Source organism: Bombina bombina, chromosome 5, assembly GCF_027579735.1.
Source record: "Bombina bombina isolate aBomBom1 chromosome 5, aBomBom1.pri, whole genome shotgun sequence".
Taxonomy (NCBI): domain Eukaryota; kingdom Metazoa; phylum Chordata; class Amphibia; order Anura; family Bombinatoridae; genus Bombina; species Bombina bombina.
Genome location: NC_069503.1, coordinates 1,158,924,224 through 1,158,943,948, shown reverse-complemented (window position 1 = coordinate 1,158,943,948; position 19,725 = coordinate 1,158,924,224). Strand labels below are relative to the sequence as shown.

The 19,725-nt window shown below is 43.4% G+C and overlaps 1 protein-coding gene across 2 annotated transcripts in view; it reads right to left on the bottom strand.

Annotated features, from left to right (window-relative positions):
• LOC128661222 (heat shock factor protein-like) overlaps positions 1-19,725 on the bottom strand; it is a 182,425-nt gene that overhangs the window by 78,056 nt on the left and 84,644 nt on the right. For both annotated transcript variants that reach the window (XM_053715498.1, XM_053715499.1), the window contains exon 3: positions 16,686-16,794. In XM_053715498.1, coding sequence (XP_053571473.1) covers positions 16,686-16,794 — 109 coding nt within the window. The remainder of the gene's footprint in view (positions 1-16,685; positions 16,795-19,725) is intronic.

The window sequence follows — 19,725 nt, the reverse complement described above, 5'->3', positions numbered from 1 at the left end:
CGATGCCCTCTCCTGTTTGATCCTGGAAATCAGCCGAGGTAGCAACGGAAATGGTGGAAACACATAAGCTATGTTGAAAACCCAAGGGGCTGCTAATGCATCTACCAGCACCGCTCCCGGGTCCCTGGACCTGGATCCGTAACAAGGAAGCTTCGCGTTCTGGCGAGATGCCATGAGATCCAGATCCGGTTTGCCCCAACGACGAATCAGTTGAGCAAATACCTCCGGGTGAAGTTCCCACTCTCCCGGATGAAAAGTCTGGCGACTTAGGAAATCCGCCTCCCAGTTCTCTACGCCTGGGATGTGAATCGCTGACAGGTGGCAAGAGTGAGACTCTGCCCAGCGAATGATCTTCGAGACTTCCAACATCGCTAGGGAACTCCTGGTTCCCCCTTGATGATTGATGTAAGCCACAGTCGTGATATTGTCCGACTGAAATCTGATGAACCTCAGCTTTGCTAACTGAGGCCAAGCCAGAAGAGCATTGAATATTGCTCTTAATTCTAGAATGTTTATTGGGAGGAGTTTCTCCTCCTGAGTCCACGATCCCTGAGCCTTCAGGGAATTCCAGACTGCTCCCCAGCCTAGAAGGCTGGCATCCGTTGTTACAATCGTCCAATCTGGCCTGCGAAAGGTCATTCCTTTGGACAGATGAACCGGTGACAACCACCAGAGAAGCGAATCTCTGGTCTCCTGGTACAGATTTAGCAAAGGGGACAGATCTGAGTAATCCCTGTTCCATTGACTGAGCATGAATAGTTGCAGCGGTCTGAGATGCAGGCGCGCAAATGGCACTATGTCCATTGCCGCTACTATTAAGCCGATTACCTCCATGCACTGAACTACCGATGGGCTTGGAACGGAATGAAGGACACAGCAAGCATTGAGAATCTTTGATAACCTGGACTCCGTCAGGTAAATCTTCATCTCTGCAGAATCTATAAGAGTCAATAGAAAAGGAACCCGTGTGAGTGGTAACAGAGAACTCTTTTCCACGTTCACTTTCCACCCATGCGACCTCAGAAATGCTAGAACTATCTCTGTATGAGACTTTGCATTCTGAAAACTTGACGCTTGTATCAGAATGTCGTCTAGGTACGGAGCCACCGCTATGCCTCGTGGTACCGCCAGAAGTGAGCCCAGAACCTTCGTAAAAATTCTCGGGGCCGTGGCTAACCCGAAGGGAAGAGACACAAACTGGTAATGCCTGTCTAGAAAGGCAAACCTCAGGTACCGATAATGATCTTTGTGAATCGGTATATGAAGGTAAGCATCCTTTAAGTCCACCGTGGTCATATATTGACCCTCTTGGATCATGGGTAGGATGGTTCGAATGGTTTCCATCTTGAACGATGGTACCCTTAGGAATTTGTTTAAGATCTTTAAGTCCAAGATTGGTCTGAAGGTTCCCTCTTTTTTGGGAACCACAAATAGATTTGAGTAAAATCCTTGTCCCTGTTCCGATCGTGGAACTGAGTGGATCACTCCCATGATTAAGAGGTCTTGTACACATTGTAGAAATGCCTCTCTCTTTACTAGGTTTGTCGATAACCTCGAAAGATGGAACCTCCCTTGTGGAGGAGAGGATTTGAAATCCAAAAGGTATCCCTGAGATATAATCTTTAACGTCCAGGGATCCTGCACATCTCTTGCCCAAGCCTGGGCAAAGAGAGAAAGTCTGCCCCCCACTAAATCCGTCTCTGGATAGGGGGCCCTGACTTCATGCTGTCTTAGGGGCGGGAGTAGGCTTTCTGGCCTGCTTGCCCTTGTTCCATGACTGGTTGCCTTTCCAACCTTGTCTGTAATGAGCAGTAGTTCCTTCCTGTTTTGGAGCGGAGGAAGTCGATGCTGCTCCTGCCTTGAAGTTACGAAAGGCACGAAAATTAGACTGTTTGGCCTTTGGTTTGGCCCTGTCCTGAGGAAGGGCGTAGCGCTTACCTCCCGTAATGTCAGCAATAATTTCCTTCAAGCCGGGCCCGAAAAAGGTCTGCCCTTTGAAAGAAATGTTAAGTAGTTTAGACTTGGAAGTTACATCCGCTGACCAGGATTTAAGCCAGAGCGCTCTGCACGCCTGTATGGCGAATCCAGAATTTTTAGCCGTAAGTTTGGTTAGATGTACTACGGCATCTGAAACAAACGCATTAGCTTGCTTAAGGGTTCTAACTTTGCTCAAGGCCTCATCCAACGGCTCTGTGCGAATCGCCTCTTCCAGAGACTCAAACCAGAATGCCGCTGCAGCCGTGACAGCCGCAATGCATGCAAGAGGCTGCAATATAAAAACCTGTTGAACAAACATTTTCTTAAGATAACCCTCTAATTTTTTATCCATTGGATCAGAGAAAGCACAGCTATCCTCCACCGGGATAGTGGTACGCTTGGCTAACGTAGAAACTGCTCCCTCCACCTTAGGCACCGTCTGCCATAAGTCTCGTGTGGTGGCGTCTATAGGGAACATTTTTCTAAATATCGGGGGAGGGGAAAAAGGCACACCGGTTCTATCCCACTCCTTACTGATAATTTCTTTTTGGTATAGGAAAAACGTCAGTACACACCGGTACCGCATAGTATCTATCCAACCTACACAATTTCTCTGGAATTGCCACCGTGTCGCAATCCCAGTAAACGTTTTATTAAAAAACAACATTTTTCAATGTCATGCAAAGCTATCACTAAGCCTGCTACCAGTCGCTACCACTGCAGAGAAGGCTTAAGTATTATTTCAGTGTTGACGGTATTTTCTCAGTCAAATTCTAGTCCCTAGAATATAACTCGACTGCGCATACATTTATCAGCCTGATACCAGTTGCTACTACTGCATTTAAGGCTGTACTTACATCATACGGTAAAAGCAGTATTTTCTTAGTCAATTCCATTCCCAGAAAATAAAGTACCGCACATACCTCATTTGCGGAGGACCCCGCATGCTATTCCCAGTCTGAAGTTACCCCACTCCTCAGAATGTCGAGAACAGCCAGTGGATCTTAGTTACGCCTGCTAAGATCATAGATAAAAAACGCAGGCAGTTTCTTCTTCCAAATACTGCCTGAGATAGAAAAACAGCACACTCCGGTGCCATTTAAAATAAACTTTTGATTGAAGAATAGTTAATAGTTAATAGTTAAGTAAAAACTCCAGCTCCTCTCGCGACCTCCTTCTTTGTTGAGGGTTGCAAGAGAATGACTGGATATGACATGTGAGGGGAGGAGCTATATAGCAGCTCTGCTTGGGTGATCCTCTTGCAACTTCCTGTTGGGAAGGAGAATATATCCCATAAGTAATGGATGACCCGTGGACTGAACACACTTAACAAGAGAAAAGGCAGTTACACTAACAAAATTTTTACAGTGTATGTAACAAGTTAGCAGAGCATTGCACCCACTTGCAAATGGATGATTAACCCCTTAATACCAAAAACGGAATAATAAATGACAAAAACGTTTTTTCAAACAGTCAAAACTGCCACAGCTCTACTGTGGCTTTTTACCTCCCTCAAAAACGACTTTGAAGCCTTTTGAGCCCTTCAGAGATGTCCTGTATCATGCAGAGGGAAGCTGAATGTCTCTGTCAGTATTTTTAGCTGCACAGAAAAGCACTAAAATAGGCCCTTCCCACTCATATTGCAACAGTGGAAAGCCTAAGGAAACTGTTACTAGGCAAAATTCAAGCCAGCCATGTGGAAAAAAACTAGGCCCCAATAAGTTTTATCACCAAATACATATAAAAATGATTAAACATGCCAGCAAACGTTTTATATTACATTTTTATAAGAGTATGTATCTCTATTAATAAGCCTGATACCAGTCGCTATCACTGCATTTAAGGCTTTACTTAAATTAGTTCGGTATCAGCAGCATTTTCTAGCAAATTCCATCCCTAGAAAAATATTAACTGCACATACCTTATTGCAGGAAAACCTGCACGCCATTCCCTCTCTGAAGTTACCTCACTCCTCAGAATATGTGAGAACAGCCATGGATCTTAGTTACTTCTGCTAAGATCATAGAAAATGCAGGCAGATTCTTCTTCTAAATACTGCCTGAGATAAACAGTACACTCCGGCACCATTTAAAAATAAACTTTTGATTGAAGAATAAACTAAGTATAAAACACCACACTCCTCTTACGACCTCCATCTTTGTTGAGGCTTGCAAGAGAATGACTGGATATGACAGTTAGGGGAGGAGCTATATAGCAGCTCTGCTGTGGGTGATCCTCTTGCAACTTCCTGTTGGGAAGGAGAATATCCCACAAGTAATGGATGATCCGTGGAATGGATACACTTAACAAGAGAAATCAAGCGTTCAATCTCCAAACAGTCAGACGCAGAGAAATTAGATTTGGATGTTTGAATGGACCTTGGAATAGAAGGTCCTGCCTCAGCGGCAGAGTCCATGGTGTAGAGGATGACATGTCCACCAGATCCGCATACCAAGTCCTGCGTGGCCATGCAGGCGCTATCAAAATCACTGAAGCTCTCTCCTGCTTGATATTGTCAATCAGACGAGATCTATACTTTTTGTGTAGAGATCTATATTTTATTTTTTTTAAGAAAAGTTTAAAAATGTACCTTAGGTTGTTATATAATCTGCAAAATGTAGTTGATACTTCGATCTGGATTATGTATTAGTTCATAACGGGAGACACCTATGTTTAATTTATTGTAAAATCGATGTTCGCAAACAATAAAAAGAAATAAATATAAAATTACATTCCCTATTTAAAGGGACAGTCAACACCCAATGTAACTTAAAGCCATACCTTAGATCCGGTATAGAAGATGCAGCTACACCTCATCAATGTCGATGAGCTCTAACGGTATTGGAGTAATCAACGAAAATACATTGGTTTATTCCATGAAGATATGGCCACCAAACTCCTCCCCCTCCTCCTTCGTCCCCTTCTCTCATGTCTTAACAAGCTTGTTCATTTTTCAAAGGGTGATAGTTCGGTTTTGATAATGCGCATGATCTTCTGCACGATCGCAAACTGACCGAGGATTTCATTGCAATTGGAGGATTCAGTTAAAAAGAAGGTTCATACGTAATAGTGGGGATAGTTTGGCGGCCATATTTTCAAGGAATAAAGCTATGTATTTTCGGTGATTACTAAAATACCATTAGAGCTCATCAACATCAATGAGGTGTAGCTGCATCTTCTATACCGGATCTAAGATATGGCTTTAAGTTACATCGGGTGTTGACTGTCCCTTTAAATCATGAAAGTTTTTTTGGACTTGACTGTCCCTTTAAGTAACCTTCCTGTTTTCTATCCATAGGATTTTTAAAGGAGGTACTATCCACAAGAGGAATAGTGCTTCTCTTGGCTAATGTGGGGATAGCGCCCTCTACTTAGAAACGGTGCGCCAAAGGTCTCGCACAGAGTCAGCAACAGGAAATATATTTTTAAAGACAGGAGACGGGGAAAAAGAAACACCCGGCTTCTCCCATTCCGGAGATATAAATGTCAGACATGCGATCTGCAATAGGAAATACTTCCACAGATTTGAGTTTGACATCAAAAACTCTATTGAGTTTATTAGGCTTTTTAGGAGTTTCTGCAACTGTAGTTTCAGAATCCTCCAAAGTAGCTAGAATCTCTTTCAAAAGTAAACTGAGGTGTTCAAGCTTAAATCTAAAACGTCTGTGGCTTTGCTGTTTCTCTTGTTCAGAAAGGGATTGCCTGGTATTTCGGGGCCGCACTGTACTGTGAAGTCAGGATCAGACTGATATGCTTCAGGAAAGTTCTTCTCTGTGAAAGGCACATGTTGAGCAAAAAGAGGCTGCTTCCTGGGTGGTAACTAGCCATAGAACAAGCTATTATGCAATTGTTCGTTCCCTGGTTGAGCGCTTCTCTGTAATTATTTATGCAAATTATGACCCTGAGGGAAGTCTCCCTAAGGGTGATGCAGGAATCCAGACGTGGACCCGTTGCTCTGTATGCCTAGAGGGATATGGCTGCACCTTACTGACGAGGCCCACACTAGGCCGAAACGTACATCTGGGGTTTTGCCGTTTCTGTCATTCAGAGAGGGATTGTCTGGTATTTCGGGGCTGGACTGTACTGTGAAGTCAGGATCAGACTGATATGCTTCAGGAAAGTTCTTCTCTGTGAAAGGCACACGTTGAGCAAAAAGAGGCTGCTTCTTGGGTGGTAACTAGCCATAGAGCAAGTTATTATGCTATTGTTCGTTCCCAGGTTGAGTGCTTCTCTCTTTTTATGTATTAAATCTAAAATGAACCTCTTCTGAGTCTGCTGTACTAACTGCAGCAGATTCCGAATCAGAGATCTCGCCCTCAGAAGCAACCGAGAAGTGATCCTCCTCAGATAACTGAGATAAAATGGCTAAAGCAGTCTTGGCGGAATTAGAAATATCTGACTTAGAAGAAATGTTCTTAGATTTTCTCTTTCGTTTACCAGAAATAAGTATGGCACTCAGGGCTGCCGAAACTGCAGAAGTCCGTTATGCAGCAAAATCACCTGGTAAAAATACACCCCCAGGAACTGACTAAGAGGAACCACAGGGCATTGCTTGTGTAACTGCCAAAGACTGGGACGTCTGAGGAGAAAGTTGAGGCATGTCATGGACAACATTATCCTGAGACACAGATGGCTCTGAGAGGGTATCTTAATTTTTGGAAAGTAACATTTTATTTACACATGTGGAACAAAACTGCACAGGGGGAATAACCTGAGCCTCCAGACAATATAAGCATTTAACAAAGGACAAATATATATATCAGAATCCATAAGTCCTACAGGGTATTGATTCACAGATAGTAAAAAAGAAAATTTATGCTTGCCTGATAAATTTGTTTCTTTTTTAGACACAATGAGTCCACGGATTTCATCCTTACTTGTGGGATTATGCCTCCTGGTCAGCAGGAGGAGGCAAAGAGCACCACAGCAGAGCTGTTAAATAGCTCTTCCCTTCCCTCCCACTCCAGTCATTCGACCGAAGTTAGGAAGAGAAAGGAAAAGCCAAGGTGCAGAGGTGTCTGAAGTTTAACAAAAATAATAACCTGTTTCATAGAACAGGGCGGGCCTTGGACTCATCGTGTCGAAAAAGAAACAAATTTATCAGGCAAGCATAAATTTTCTTTTCTTTTTAAAGACACGAGTCCACGGATTTCATCCTTACTTGTGGGATACAATATCAAAGCTATAGTACACGGATGATAAGGGAGGGACAAGACAGGGAACCTAAACGGAAGGCACCACTGCTTGAAGAACCTTTCTCCCAAAAACAGCCTCAGCCGAGGCAAAAGTATAAAATTTGAAAAAAAAAAAAAAAATGTGAAGAGACGACCAAGTTGCAGCCTTGCAAATCTGTTCAACAGAAGCATCATTTTTGAATGCCCATGAGGAAGCAACAGCCCTAGTGGAATGAGCCGTAATTCTTTCAGGAGGCTGCTATCCAGCAGTCTCATATGCAAAACGGATGATACTCTTCAGCCAAAAAGAAAGAGGTAGCCGTAGCTTTCTGACCCTTACGTTTTCCCGAAAAAAGAAGACGATTGATGAAAGTCCTTAGTCACTTGTAAGTAAAATTTTAGAGCACGGACTACGTCCAAATTGTGTAGCAGGCGTTCCTTCTGAGGAGGATTAGGACACAAGGAAGGAACAACAATCTCCTGATTAATGTTCATGTCTGAAACAACTTTAGGAAGAAAACCAAGTTTAGTACTTAAAACCACCTTATCCGAATGAAAAATAACAATGGAGAACAAGAAACAAAACTTTCCAAGATAATAACTTAATATCTATGGAATGCATAGGTTCAAACAGAACCCCTTGAAGAACCTTAAGAACTAAATTCAAACTCCATGGAGGAGCAATTGGTTTAAACACAGGCGTGATTCTAATCAAGGCCTGACAAAAAGTTTGAATATCTGGTACATCTGCCAGATGCTTGTGCAACAAAATAGATAAGGCAGAGATCTGACCCTTTAGGAAACTTGCTGATAACCCCTTCTCCAATCCTTCTTGAAGAAAAGACAAAATCCTGGGAATCCTAACTCTACTCCATGAGTAGCCCATGGATTCACACCAATAAAGATATTTGCGCCATATCATGGTAAATCTTCCTAGTTACCGGCTTACGCGCCTGAATTAAGGTATCTATGACTGAATCAGAGAACCCTCGCTTGGATAAGATTAAGCATTCAATCTCCAAGCAGTCAGCTGCAGAGAAACTAGATTCGGGTGACGGAAGGGACCCTGAAAAAGAAGGTCCTTCCTCAATGGAAGCTTCCAAGGTGGCAGAAATGACATGTCCACCAGATCGGCATACCAAATCCTGGGAGGCCACACAGAAGCAATGAGGATCACTGATGCCCTCTCCTGTTTGATTCGAGCAATAACCCGGGGAAGGAGTGCAAACGGGGGGAAAAGATATGATAGACTGAAGGACCAAGGAACTGCCAAGGCATCTATCAGTTCGGCCCGGGGGTCCCTGGACCCGTATCTCGGAAGCTTGGCATTCTGACGAGATGCCATGAGAGCCAACTCCGGCTGACCCCATCTGAGAATCAGTTTGGAGAATATTTCCGGATGGAGCTCCCAATCTCCTGGATGAAAAGTCTGCCTGCTCAGAAAATCTGCCTCCCAGTTGTCCTGGGATGTGGATCGCCGACAGATGGCAAGAATGGGCCTCCTTGTTCCTCCCTGATGATTGATGTAAGCCACCGTCGTTATGTTGTCCGACTGGAATTTGATGAATTTGGCCGAAGCCAACTGAGGCCAGGCCCGAAGCACATTGAAGATTGCCCTCAGCTCTAGAATGTTGATGGGAAGGAGAGACTCTGCCTGAGACCATACTCCCTGAGCCTTTAAAGAGCCCCAGACTGCTCCCCATCCTAAAAAGCTGGCATCCATTGTTACAACCACCAATGAAGGTCTGTGAAAGCATGTCCCCTGGAATAGATGATCCAGAGACAACCACCATTGAAGAGAGTCCCTCGTCTCCAGATCTAGGGTTATTCGAGGAGACAAATCTGTATAATCTCATTTCCACTGCCTGAGCATGCTTAGCTGCAGAGGCCTGAGATGAAACCGAGCAAACGGTATGATGTCCATTGCCACCACCATCAATCAGATTACCTCCATGGACTGAGCCATTGATGGCCGAGGAGTGGACTGAAGGGCTCGACATGTATTCAGAATCTTTGACTTTCTGACCTCTGTCAGAAAAATTCTCATGGATATAGAGTCGATTAGAGTCCCCAGGAAGGGTACCCTTGTCTGCGGAATTAACAAACTTTTCAAGATTTACCTTCCACCCATGAGTTCTCAGGAAGGATAGTACATGTCGGTATGGGACCTTGTTAGCTGATAAGATGACGACTGGATTAGAATATCCAGATAAGGCGCCACCGCCTTAGAACCGCCAGTAGAGACCCCAGAACCTTTGTGAAAATTCTGGGTGCCGTGGCCAGACCAAAAGGAAGAACCACGAACTGAAAGTGTTTGTCCAGAAAGGCACACCTAAGGAAATTGTGATGATATCTGTGGATAGGAACATGAAGATATGCATCCTTTATATCCACCGTTGTCATAAATTGACCCTCCTGGATCAATGGAAGAATGGTACGAATAGTTTCCATCTTGAAAGATGGAACTCTGAGAAACTTGTTTAGACTCTTGAGGTCTAAGATAGGTCTGAAAGTTCCCTCCTTTTTGGGAACTACAAACAGATTTGAATAAAACCCCTGTCCCTGTATTGGAACAGGACAAATTACTCCCATGGAAGAGAGGACTCTTACACAATGTAAGAACGCCTCTCTTTATCTGGTTTGCAGATAATCTGGAAACAAGGAATCTTCCTTGGGGACAAGAATTTCTGAACTCCAGTTTGCATCCCTGAGAAACTATTTCTATAGCCCAGGGATCCTGAACATCCCGCACCCAAGCCTGAATGAAGAAGGAAAGCCTGCCCCCTACCAGATCCTGTCCTGGTTTGGGGGCAAACCCTTCATGCTGATTTGGAAGCAGCAGCAGGTTTCTTGGACTGTTTACCCTTGTTCCACAATTGGTTGGGTCTCCAGGTAGACTTGGATTGTGAATAGTTTCCATCCTGCTTAGAGGAGGAAGAAAAGGAATTTCCCTTGAAATTTCGAAAGGAACGAAAATTACCTTGACGACCTTTCTGTTTGGTTCTTTTATCCTGAGGGAGGAGATGTCCCTTGCCTCCCGTAGTGTCAGAGATAATCTCCTTCAAGCCAGGTCCAAACAGGGTCTCTTCCCTTTGTAAGGAATAGCCAGAAGTTTATACTTGGATGATGCGTCCGCAGACCAAGGTTTCAACCATAAGGCCCTGCGGGCAAGGATAGAAAAACCTGAACTCTTAGCGGCCAATTTAGTAATCTGCAAAGAAGCATCAGTAATAAAGGAATTAGCTAATTTTAGAGCTTTAAGCCGATCCTGGATTTCTTACAAAGAAGTTTCAGTCTTAAGGGACTCTGCAAGAGCATCAAACCAATAAGCTGCCGCACTAGTGACCGTAACAATGCATGCAGCCGGCTGCAATAGCAAACCCTGGTGAACATGGATTCTTTTAAGAAGACCTTCCAACTTCTTATCCATAGGATCTTTAAAAGCACAACTATCCTCAATAGGAATAGTAGTTTGTTTAGCCAGGGTGGAAATAGCCCCCTCCACCTTAGGCACCGTCTGCCAAGATTCCCTGACAGCGTCAGCTATAGGGAACATCTTCCTGAAAATGGGAGAAGGAGAGAAGGGAATACCTGGTCTCTCCCACTCCTTAGAAATAATCTCCAAAGTTTGCTTGGGAACTAGAAAACATCTGAGTAAGAAGGAACTTCTAAGTATCTGTCCAACTTACTCAACTTCTCCGGAGCGACCACTATTGAATCACAGTCGTCCAAAGTCGCTAAAACCTCCCTGAGTAACAGGCGGAAGTGTTCTAGTTTAAACCTGAAGGAAACCACTCCTGAGTCAGAAATTTCACCTTCCGATAGAACCTCCATACCCGCCAACTCAGAACCCTGGGAGGGTATGTCCGAAATTGCCATTATAGCATCAGAAACTTCATTGACCACGTAGTTGTCCTTCCTCTTACGCTTGCCTTGAAATATGGGAAAGGCAGATAATGCATCAGAAAGCATAGAAGACATAACTGCAGCTATGTCCTTTACTGTGACAGCAGCAGAAACTTGAGAAGAAGTACAGGGTACTGCTTGAGCGGGTATTAAGGGCTGTGATGCTTGGGGAGAAAGCTGCGGCATACTCTGCATCTCATCATTAGACTCCTGAGAAACATCCGCTTTGGATCATTCTTTATCAAAGAATTTTTTTTCTCTATAGTTAAAAGCCCTCTCAATGTATGAGGGACAAAAAGGAACAGGAGGTTCCACATTGGCATTCAAACACATGGCACATGTAACATTCTGGACATCTTCCAAATCCATGATATTTAAGAAGAAAGGAAAAATTGGTATTGGCTCTTTAATTATATAGGCCCCTTCAATTTTTAACCAAGCATTCTATGTGTACAAGCACTAAACTAAACACATTCCTCTTAACACATCCTGAAAAATAACAGGATACTGTGCCTTTAAAAATAAAAAATCCAACAATTTTACTGCACTGGATAATCTTTTAAACAATTTCTTTACTATGCGTTTTATCCAGAAAAAAGAAATGACACCTCCTCACCTCAACATCTCTGCTGAGGTGCCTATCTGCCACCCGGTACTCCAACCACTCTCCCAGCAAACTTCTGATCGGGTCTCAGAACGCTAAAAACCGCCTGCTTATACAACCATGCGGTTTTAGCGTAACACCCGATAGACCACTGGATGTCGGGACTCCGGAGCAATTAGCAACTGCGCAGCTTCTCTGACTGAAGCGCGCGAAAGTTAACCCCCCCCCCCTTCGTGGGCGTCACGAAAAAACTTCCCGGCTAAGACTTTAATAAAAAAAGCAGATGGCTGCTGTGTTATCCCAAGCATAGCCCAGAAAAGTACTGCCTTGTATAGGAGCTTACGAAGCCCCAGACAAATATAGCCCCAAGCGTCTTGCCCACAGTGCTTATAAACGGTGTCTTGCAGGGGAGCCCTCACCGTAAAGAGCCCATGTCCCCCATTAACAGAGCCCCAGCTTAGGCCTGTAAAAATGCTCTAGTATGAGAGCCATAAAAACTGTCTAGTAGGGGAAGCCCTTCACCTAGAGAGCCCATGTTCCCAATGTGAATAATTAAGTGCAGAGTCCTTTCTGAGATAATATATGGCCCAGAATAATAAAGACTGCACTTACCTCGATGCTGTCCGACAGCATGACAGCTCCAACAGGATCAAGAGGTCTTCTCCCTCTTATAGCCCTATGGACACAGAGAGGGCCTGAGTTAGTATCTGCTTAGGCCATCACCAGAAGGGCAGCAACACAGTATGGGAGGCGCAGTGAGAATTATGTCCCACCAGTTCCCACTGCTTTAAAGCCACCAATAGCTCTACTCTAGAGACTGACAAGGACTACGGCTACACCCTAGAACAAAATAGCACTCACTGGTACCATTTTAAAAATAATAAAGAATTAGATTAGATTGAAGAATCTAATCTAACACCTCACTTTACCTCTTCCTATCACTAACACAGGCAAAGAGCATGACTGGAGTGGGAGGGAAGGGAGGAGCTATATATACAGCTCTGCTGTGGTGCTCTTTGCCTCCTCCTGCTGACCAGGAGGCGTAATCCCACAAGTAAGGATGAAATCCGTGGACTCATGTCTTTAAAAAGAAATCAATATACAGATGCCCAACAAAAATAGTTAATAATCCTACAAAAAATAAATTTAATAAACAGCTATTAGAAAATTTAAAAGGGAAGAAATCGGCAATTCTGTATCCCCAGCTCTGATGAGGTAAACTCACTCCTCCGGTGACACGAGGAGGACAGGACCCTGAATTTAGTGGCTAAGAGTATAACTACTACAAAATGCAGGCTCACATTAACCATGTAGATGAATAGACATGGCTGCTTTCACACTTCACCCCCTCCGGAATTAACAAGAGAAACGCTCCGATGATCTATCCGCTCAGACAGCCGTAAGCAAACTGAAGATCAAAAGAGATCCGTAGAAGAAAAGTCGGGCAATCATGTGACCACAAGGAAATTAAAATGTGACAGAATTAAAAGCCTGCATTTCTGCAGCACTGAGTTCCTGTAAATGCTATATACATCATGTGACCGCAAAGCCGAGTCTATACAGTGAAGCACCAAAAATATCCCTTGAAGTTGCGTCCTCAATAAAAATAACAAACCTTACATCAATTATCAGGAAGCGCCACTAGATATCAAGGGGCTTACATTAAACCCCTCAAGAGCCAGCCTCAAAAATTAAAAAAGGGAACATTTAACCCCTTAACTCTCCCAAGCAGAAAGTGCCTTGGACTTGCTGCCCAATTATGATCTCTAGTGTGCAGAGATATTATCCCCAGACTTCCACAAAGAGGGATGTTAACCCCCTGAAGTGCCATGTTCTTATAAACTTACCTGTGAAATATAGCTGCAGCGCAGGAACAGCTTCTCAGGTATGACAGACTCAGCCGACCAGGGACCTGAAGAAAAATAGCAGAGTAACCAACTCTGGATTTCTATATAGGGGTTAGCCTAAATGTTGGAAAAGAAGCAAGGACTACATCACCGAATTCCAACTGCTAAAAGCCACCACTACTCTTACTAAAGAGGATTACGTGGACACAGCATTGCCCCAATCCTTGCTTGCAGAGAAACTACCGATAAAACAATTAAATATTTTCAGACACCATCTTCGCAAATCCTCCTGATGTACAAGGCAAAGAATGACTGGGGGATTGTGGGAAGTGGGAGGATACCTAAAGCTTTGCTGTGGTGCTCTTTGCCTTCTCCTGTTGGCCAGGAGTTGAATTCCCACTAGTAATTAGAATGGATTTGTGGACTCTCCATGCAATTGGAAAGAAATGAGACTTGTATGTGGAGAGTGATAGTGCGCAGTAGTGTTGGTGTCAGTTGAGGAGGGAACAGGAAATGACAGTAGTACGCAGTAGTGTTGGTGTCAGTTGAGGAGGGAACAGGAAATGACAGTAGTACACAGTAGTGTTGGTGTCAGTTGAGGAGTGAACAGGAAATGACAGTAGTACGCAGTAGTGTTGGTGTCAGTTGAGGAGGGAACAGGAAATGACAGTAGTACACAGTAGTGTTGGTGTCAGTTGAGGAGTGAACAGGAAATGACAGTTGTACGTTGAGAGCGGTAGTGCGCAGTAGTGTTGGTGTTAGTTGAGGGGGAACAGGAAATGACACTTGTACGTGGAGAGCGGTAGTGCGCAGTAGTGTTGGTGTTAGTTGAGGGGGAACAGGAAATGACACTTGTACGTGGAGAGCGGTAGTGCGCAGTAGTGTTGGTGTCAGTTGAGGAGGGAACAGGAAATGACACTTGTACGTGGAGAGCAGTAGTGTTGGTGTCAGTTAAGGAGGGAACAGGAAATGACAGTTGTGCGCAGTAGTGTTGGTGTCAGTTGAGGAGGGAACAGGAAATTACAGTTGTGCGCAGTAGTGTTGGTGTCAGTTGAGGAGGGAACAGGAAATGACAGTTGTGCGCAGTAGTGTTGGTGTCAGTTGAGGAGGGAACAGGAAATGACAGTAGTGCGCAGTAGTGTTGGTGTCAGTTGAGGAGGGAACAGGAAATGACAGTTGTGCGCAGTAGTGTTGGTGTCAGTTGAGGAGGGAACAGGAAATGACAGTAGTACGCAGTAGTGTTGGTGTCAGTTGAGGGTGTTGGTGTCAGTTGAGGAGGGAACAGGAAATGACAGTTGTGCGCAGTAGTGTTGGTGTCAGTTGAGGAGGGAACAGGAAATGACAGTAGTACGCAGTAGTGTTGGTGTCAGTTGAGGAGGGAACAGGAAATGACAGTTGTGCGCAGTAGTGTTGGTGTCAGTTGAGGAGGGAACAGGAAATGACAGTTGTGCGCAGTAGTGTTGGTGTCAGTTGAGGAGGGAACAGGAAATGACAGTAGTGCGCAGTAGTGTTGGTGTCAGTTGAGGAGGGAACAGGAAATGACAGTAGTGCGCAGTAGTGTTGGTGTCAGTTGAGGAGGGAACAGGAAATGACAGTTGTGCGCAGTAGTGTTGGTGTCAGTTGAGGAGGGAACAGGAAATGACAGTTGTGCGCAGTAGTGTTGGTGTCAGTTGAGGAGGGAACAGGAAATGACAGTTGTACGTTGAGAGCGGTAGTGCGCAGTAGTGTTGGTGTTAGTTGAGGGGGAACAGGAAATGACACTTGTACGTGGAGAGCGGTAGTGCGCAGTAGTGTTGGTGTTAGTTGAGGGGGAACAGGAAATGACACTTGTACGTGGAGAGCGGTAGTGCGCAGTAGTGTTGGTGTCAGTTGAGGAGGGAACAGGAAATGACACTTGTACGTGGAGAGCAGTAGTGTTGGTGTCAGTTAAGGAGGGAACAGGAAATGACAGTTGTGCGCAGTAGTGTTGGTGTCAGTTGAGGAGGGAACAGGAAATTACAGTTGAGCGCAGTAGTGTTGGTGTCAGTTGAGGAGGGAACAGGAAATGACAGTTGTGCGCAGTAGTGTTGGTGTCAGTTGAGGAGGGAACAGGAAATGACAGTAGTGCGCAGTAGTGTTGGTGTCAGTTGAGGAGGGAACAGGAAATGACAGTTGTGCGCAGTAGTGTTGGTGTCAGTTGAGGAGGGAACAGGAAATGACAGTAGTACGCAGTAGTGTTGGTGTCAGTTGAGGGTGTTGGTGTCAGTTGAGGAGGGAACAGGAAATGACAGTTGTGCGCAGTAGTGTTGGTGTCAGTTGAGGAGGGAACAGGAAATGACAGTAGTACGCAGTAGTGTTGGTGTCAGTTGAGGAGGGAACAGGAAATGACACTTGTGCGCAGTAGTGTTGGTGTCAGTTGAGGAGGGAACAGGAAATGACAGTTGTGCGCAGTAGTGTTGGTGTCAGTTGAGGAGGGAACAGGAAATGACAGTTGTACGCAGTAGTGTTGGTGTCAGTTGAGGAGGGAACAGGAAATGACAGTAGTGCGCAGTAGTGTTGGTGTCAGTTGAGGAGAGAACAGGAAATGACAGTTGTGCGCAGTAGTGTTGGTGTCAGTTGAGGAGGGAACAGGAAATGACAGTAGTACGCAGTAGTGTTGGTGTCAGTTGAGGAGGGAACAGGAAATGACACTTGTGCGCAGTAGTGTTGGTGTCAGTTGAGGAGGGAACAGGAAATGACAGTTGTGCGCAGTAGTGTTGGTGTCAGTTGAGGAGGGAACAGGAAATGACAGTAGTACGCAGTAGTGTTGGTGTCAGTTGAGGAGGGAACAGGAAATGACACTTGTGCGCAGTAGTGTTGGTGTCAGTTGAGGAGGGAACAGGAAATGACAGTTGTGCGCAGTAGTGTTGGTGTCAGTTGAGGAGGGAACAGGAAATGACAGTTGTACGCAGTAGTGTTGGTGTCAGTTGAGGAGGGAACAGGAAATGACACTTGTGCGCAGTAGTGTTGGTGTCAGTTGAGGAGGGAACAGGAAATGACAGTTGTGCGCAGTAGTGTTGGTGTCAGTTGAGGAGGGAACAGGAAATGACAGTTGTGCGCAGTAGTGTTGGTGTCAGTTGAGGAGGGAACAGGAAATGACAGTTGTGCGCAGTAGTGTTGGTGAGAAGGGGACAACCAGTCTACACACTGGGTACTTACACATGTTCAGTTGACGCACAAAGCTGGCCATGTTGTTGTGTTTGAAGTATTTAGGTAGCACATCCTTAGCAAACCGACCTTGGTCAAAAACATGGAAACTATTTCCCTCCTAGAAAAAAAATGATACAAGAATCAGTGCATCTGGCAAAATCATTTGGGTGAAGCATTAAAAGTCAAAAGTAAACTTTTATTATTCAATTAGAGCATCATATTTAGGAGACTTTAAATTTTACTTCTATTATCAAATTGTGCTCAGTCTTTTTATATGCACACTGTCTGATGCCCCTACTGGGCATGTGCAAGAGATCACAGTGTATACGTATATCAGTCTGTGATAGGCTGATGGCTGTCACATGATACAGTTATATGCACACTGTCTGAGGCACCAGTTACTACTGGGCATGTGCAAGAGGTCACAGTGAATACGTATACGAGTGTATGCGTACAGTGCCCTCCACTAATATTGGCACCCTTGGTAAATATGAGCAAAGAAAAATGTGATCTTATGTTAAAAAAAAATACTCAAAAATACTCTCATTGGATAGCAAACACAACACAGGTTTAGGTTTACCCCCCCCCCCCCCCAAAAAAAACTTTGTTAAATATATGTGTGTGGCACAATTATTGGCTCCCCTATGAATTCATATGAGAAAAATATATTTCCATTGATATTTTACATTTTTAGTACACCTGGGTGACTAGGAACAGGAAATTGTTCAACCTTGACTTCTTGTTTCACAGGGGTATAAATATGAGGTAAGATTCCAAAGCAGCAATATAGTGGTATTCAATTATTTATTGAGCACACAAAACAGCAACGTTTCGGGAGTACACCTCCCTTAATCATGCAATATAAAATACTGATACAAAGATTATGAAGCCTTAAAGTCACTTCAATCCAGAGATGACATCACACTTAAAAGTGCTGACAAAGGCGGGGCCATTGTCATCTTGGATAAAGATTATTATGTCAACGAGATTAAGAGCCAATTAAATAATACAAATGTGTACAAGAGGTTAACTAACAATCCTATTTGTCTAATTCAGAAGGAACTTAATAAAATCAAACTTAATGCTGTTAATAATGCTATTGTTGGTAAAGATTTAGAAAATTTCTGGAAATTAAACACCCTAAAACTCCAGTTATCTATGTTTTACCCAAAATTCACAAGAATGATAAGGAACCTCCAGGTTGCCCCATAGTGTCTAGCATTGGTTTAGTGTCCTCTAATGTTTCCATTTAATTAGATAAAATTCTTAGACCTTTCGTAGAAAACACAAATTCATTCATCAAGGACACTAGTGACTTCTTGTTAAAAGTTGAGGCATTGGGTTTGAGCACTAGCAAATTCATACTTATCAGCCTTGATGTTGAAAGATTATATACATCAATAACCCACGTAAGTGGTGTGGGGGTTGTCAAATCAGTTTTAAGTAATAGTGGTGATTTTTCTACTGCTCAGATTGAGTTCTTTATCCTTTATCTTATTGTTGGAATTTGTTCTTTATCACAATTATTTTTTGTTTCAGGATGAATATTTTTTACAGATACAGGGTACAGCCATGGGTTCCAATGTCGCCCCTAATTATGCCAACTTGCTTATTATGAACATGTTTGAAGAAAAATTTGTATTTGCCAATTTCGACTTTTTTCGATGTGGCGCCTGTTGGTGGCGCTACATTGATGATGTCTTTGTAATTTGGCTGGGCGACGTTGGAACCTTGGTTTCCTTTGTTAATGATTTGAACAGTTCCACTACTCATTTGAAATTTAAAAACTTACTTATAGTGAGGAGGAGTTGATTTTTCTTGACACCAAAATTATTAAAGTTGGTAATTCTCTCAAAGTTGATTTGTTCAGGAAACCAAATGACCGCAATAGCATTTTGATAGTGCCCATCCACTAGCCCTTTTAAAAGCCTTACCCAGAAGTCAATTAGTAAGAGTTTGACGCATTGTAACTGATGAAAAATTATTTGATGTTAGATTGAGGGAAATGAGGGACCGTTTCATTGAGGGGCTATCCGCAGACTCAAATTGATAAATAAATGAATGTTATATCTAACATTTCCAGAGAGAGCCTTTTAGGCCCCAAAAAGGATAACAATTCTAAGAGCCAGAGGCTGGTCATTGTCTCCGAGTATAACTCTCAAAGCCATCTGATACAAAACATTATTAAAAAACATTGGGACATTTTGAAAAAAACATAATTTATGTAAGAACTTACCTGATAAATTCATTTCTTTCATATTAGCAAGAGTCCATGAGCTAGTGACGTATGGGATATACATTCCTACCAGGAGGGGCAAAGTTTCCCAAACCTCAAAATGCCTATAAATACACCCCTCACCACACCCACAATTCAGTTTAACGAATAGCCAAGAAGTGGGGTGATAAAAAAGTGCGAAAGCATATAAAATAAGGAATTGGAATAATTGTGCTTTATACAAAATCATAACCACCACAAAAAAAGGGCGGGCCTCATGGACTCTTGCTAATATGAAAGAAATGAATTTATCAGGTAAGTTCTTACATAAATTATGTTTTCTTTCATGTAATTAGCAAGAGTCCATGAGCTAGTGACGTATGGGATAATGACTACCCAAGATGTGGATCTTTCCACACAAGAGTCACTAGAGAGGGAGGGATAAAATAAAGACAGCCAATTCCTGCTGAAAATAATCCACACCCAAAATAAAGATTAACGAAAAACATAAGCAGAAGATTCAAACTGAAACCGCTGCCTGAAGTACTTTTCTACCAAAAACTGCTTCAGAAGAAGAAAATACATCAAAATGGTAGAATTTAGTAAAAGTATGCAAAGAGGACCAAGTTGCTGCTTTGCAGATCTGGTCAACCGAAGCTTCATTCCTAAACGCCCAGGAAGTAGATACTGACCTAGTAGAATGAGCTGTAAGTCTCTGAGGCGGAATTTTACCCGACTCAACATAGGCAAGATGAATTAAAGATTTCAACCAAGATGCCAAAGAAATGGCAGAAGCTTTCTGGCCTTTCCTAGAACCGGAAAAGATAACAAATA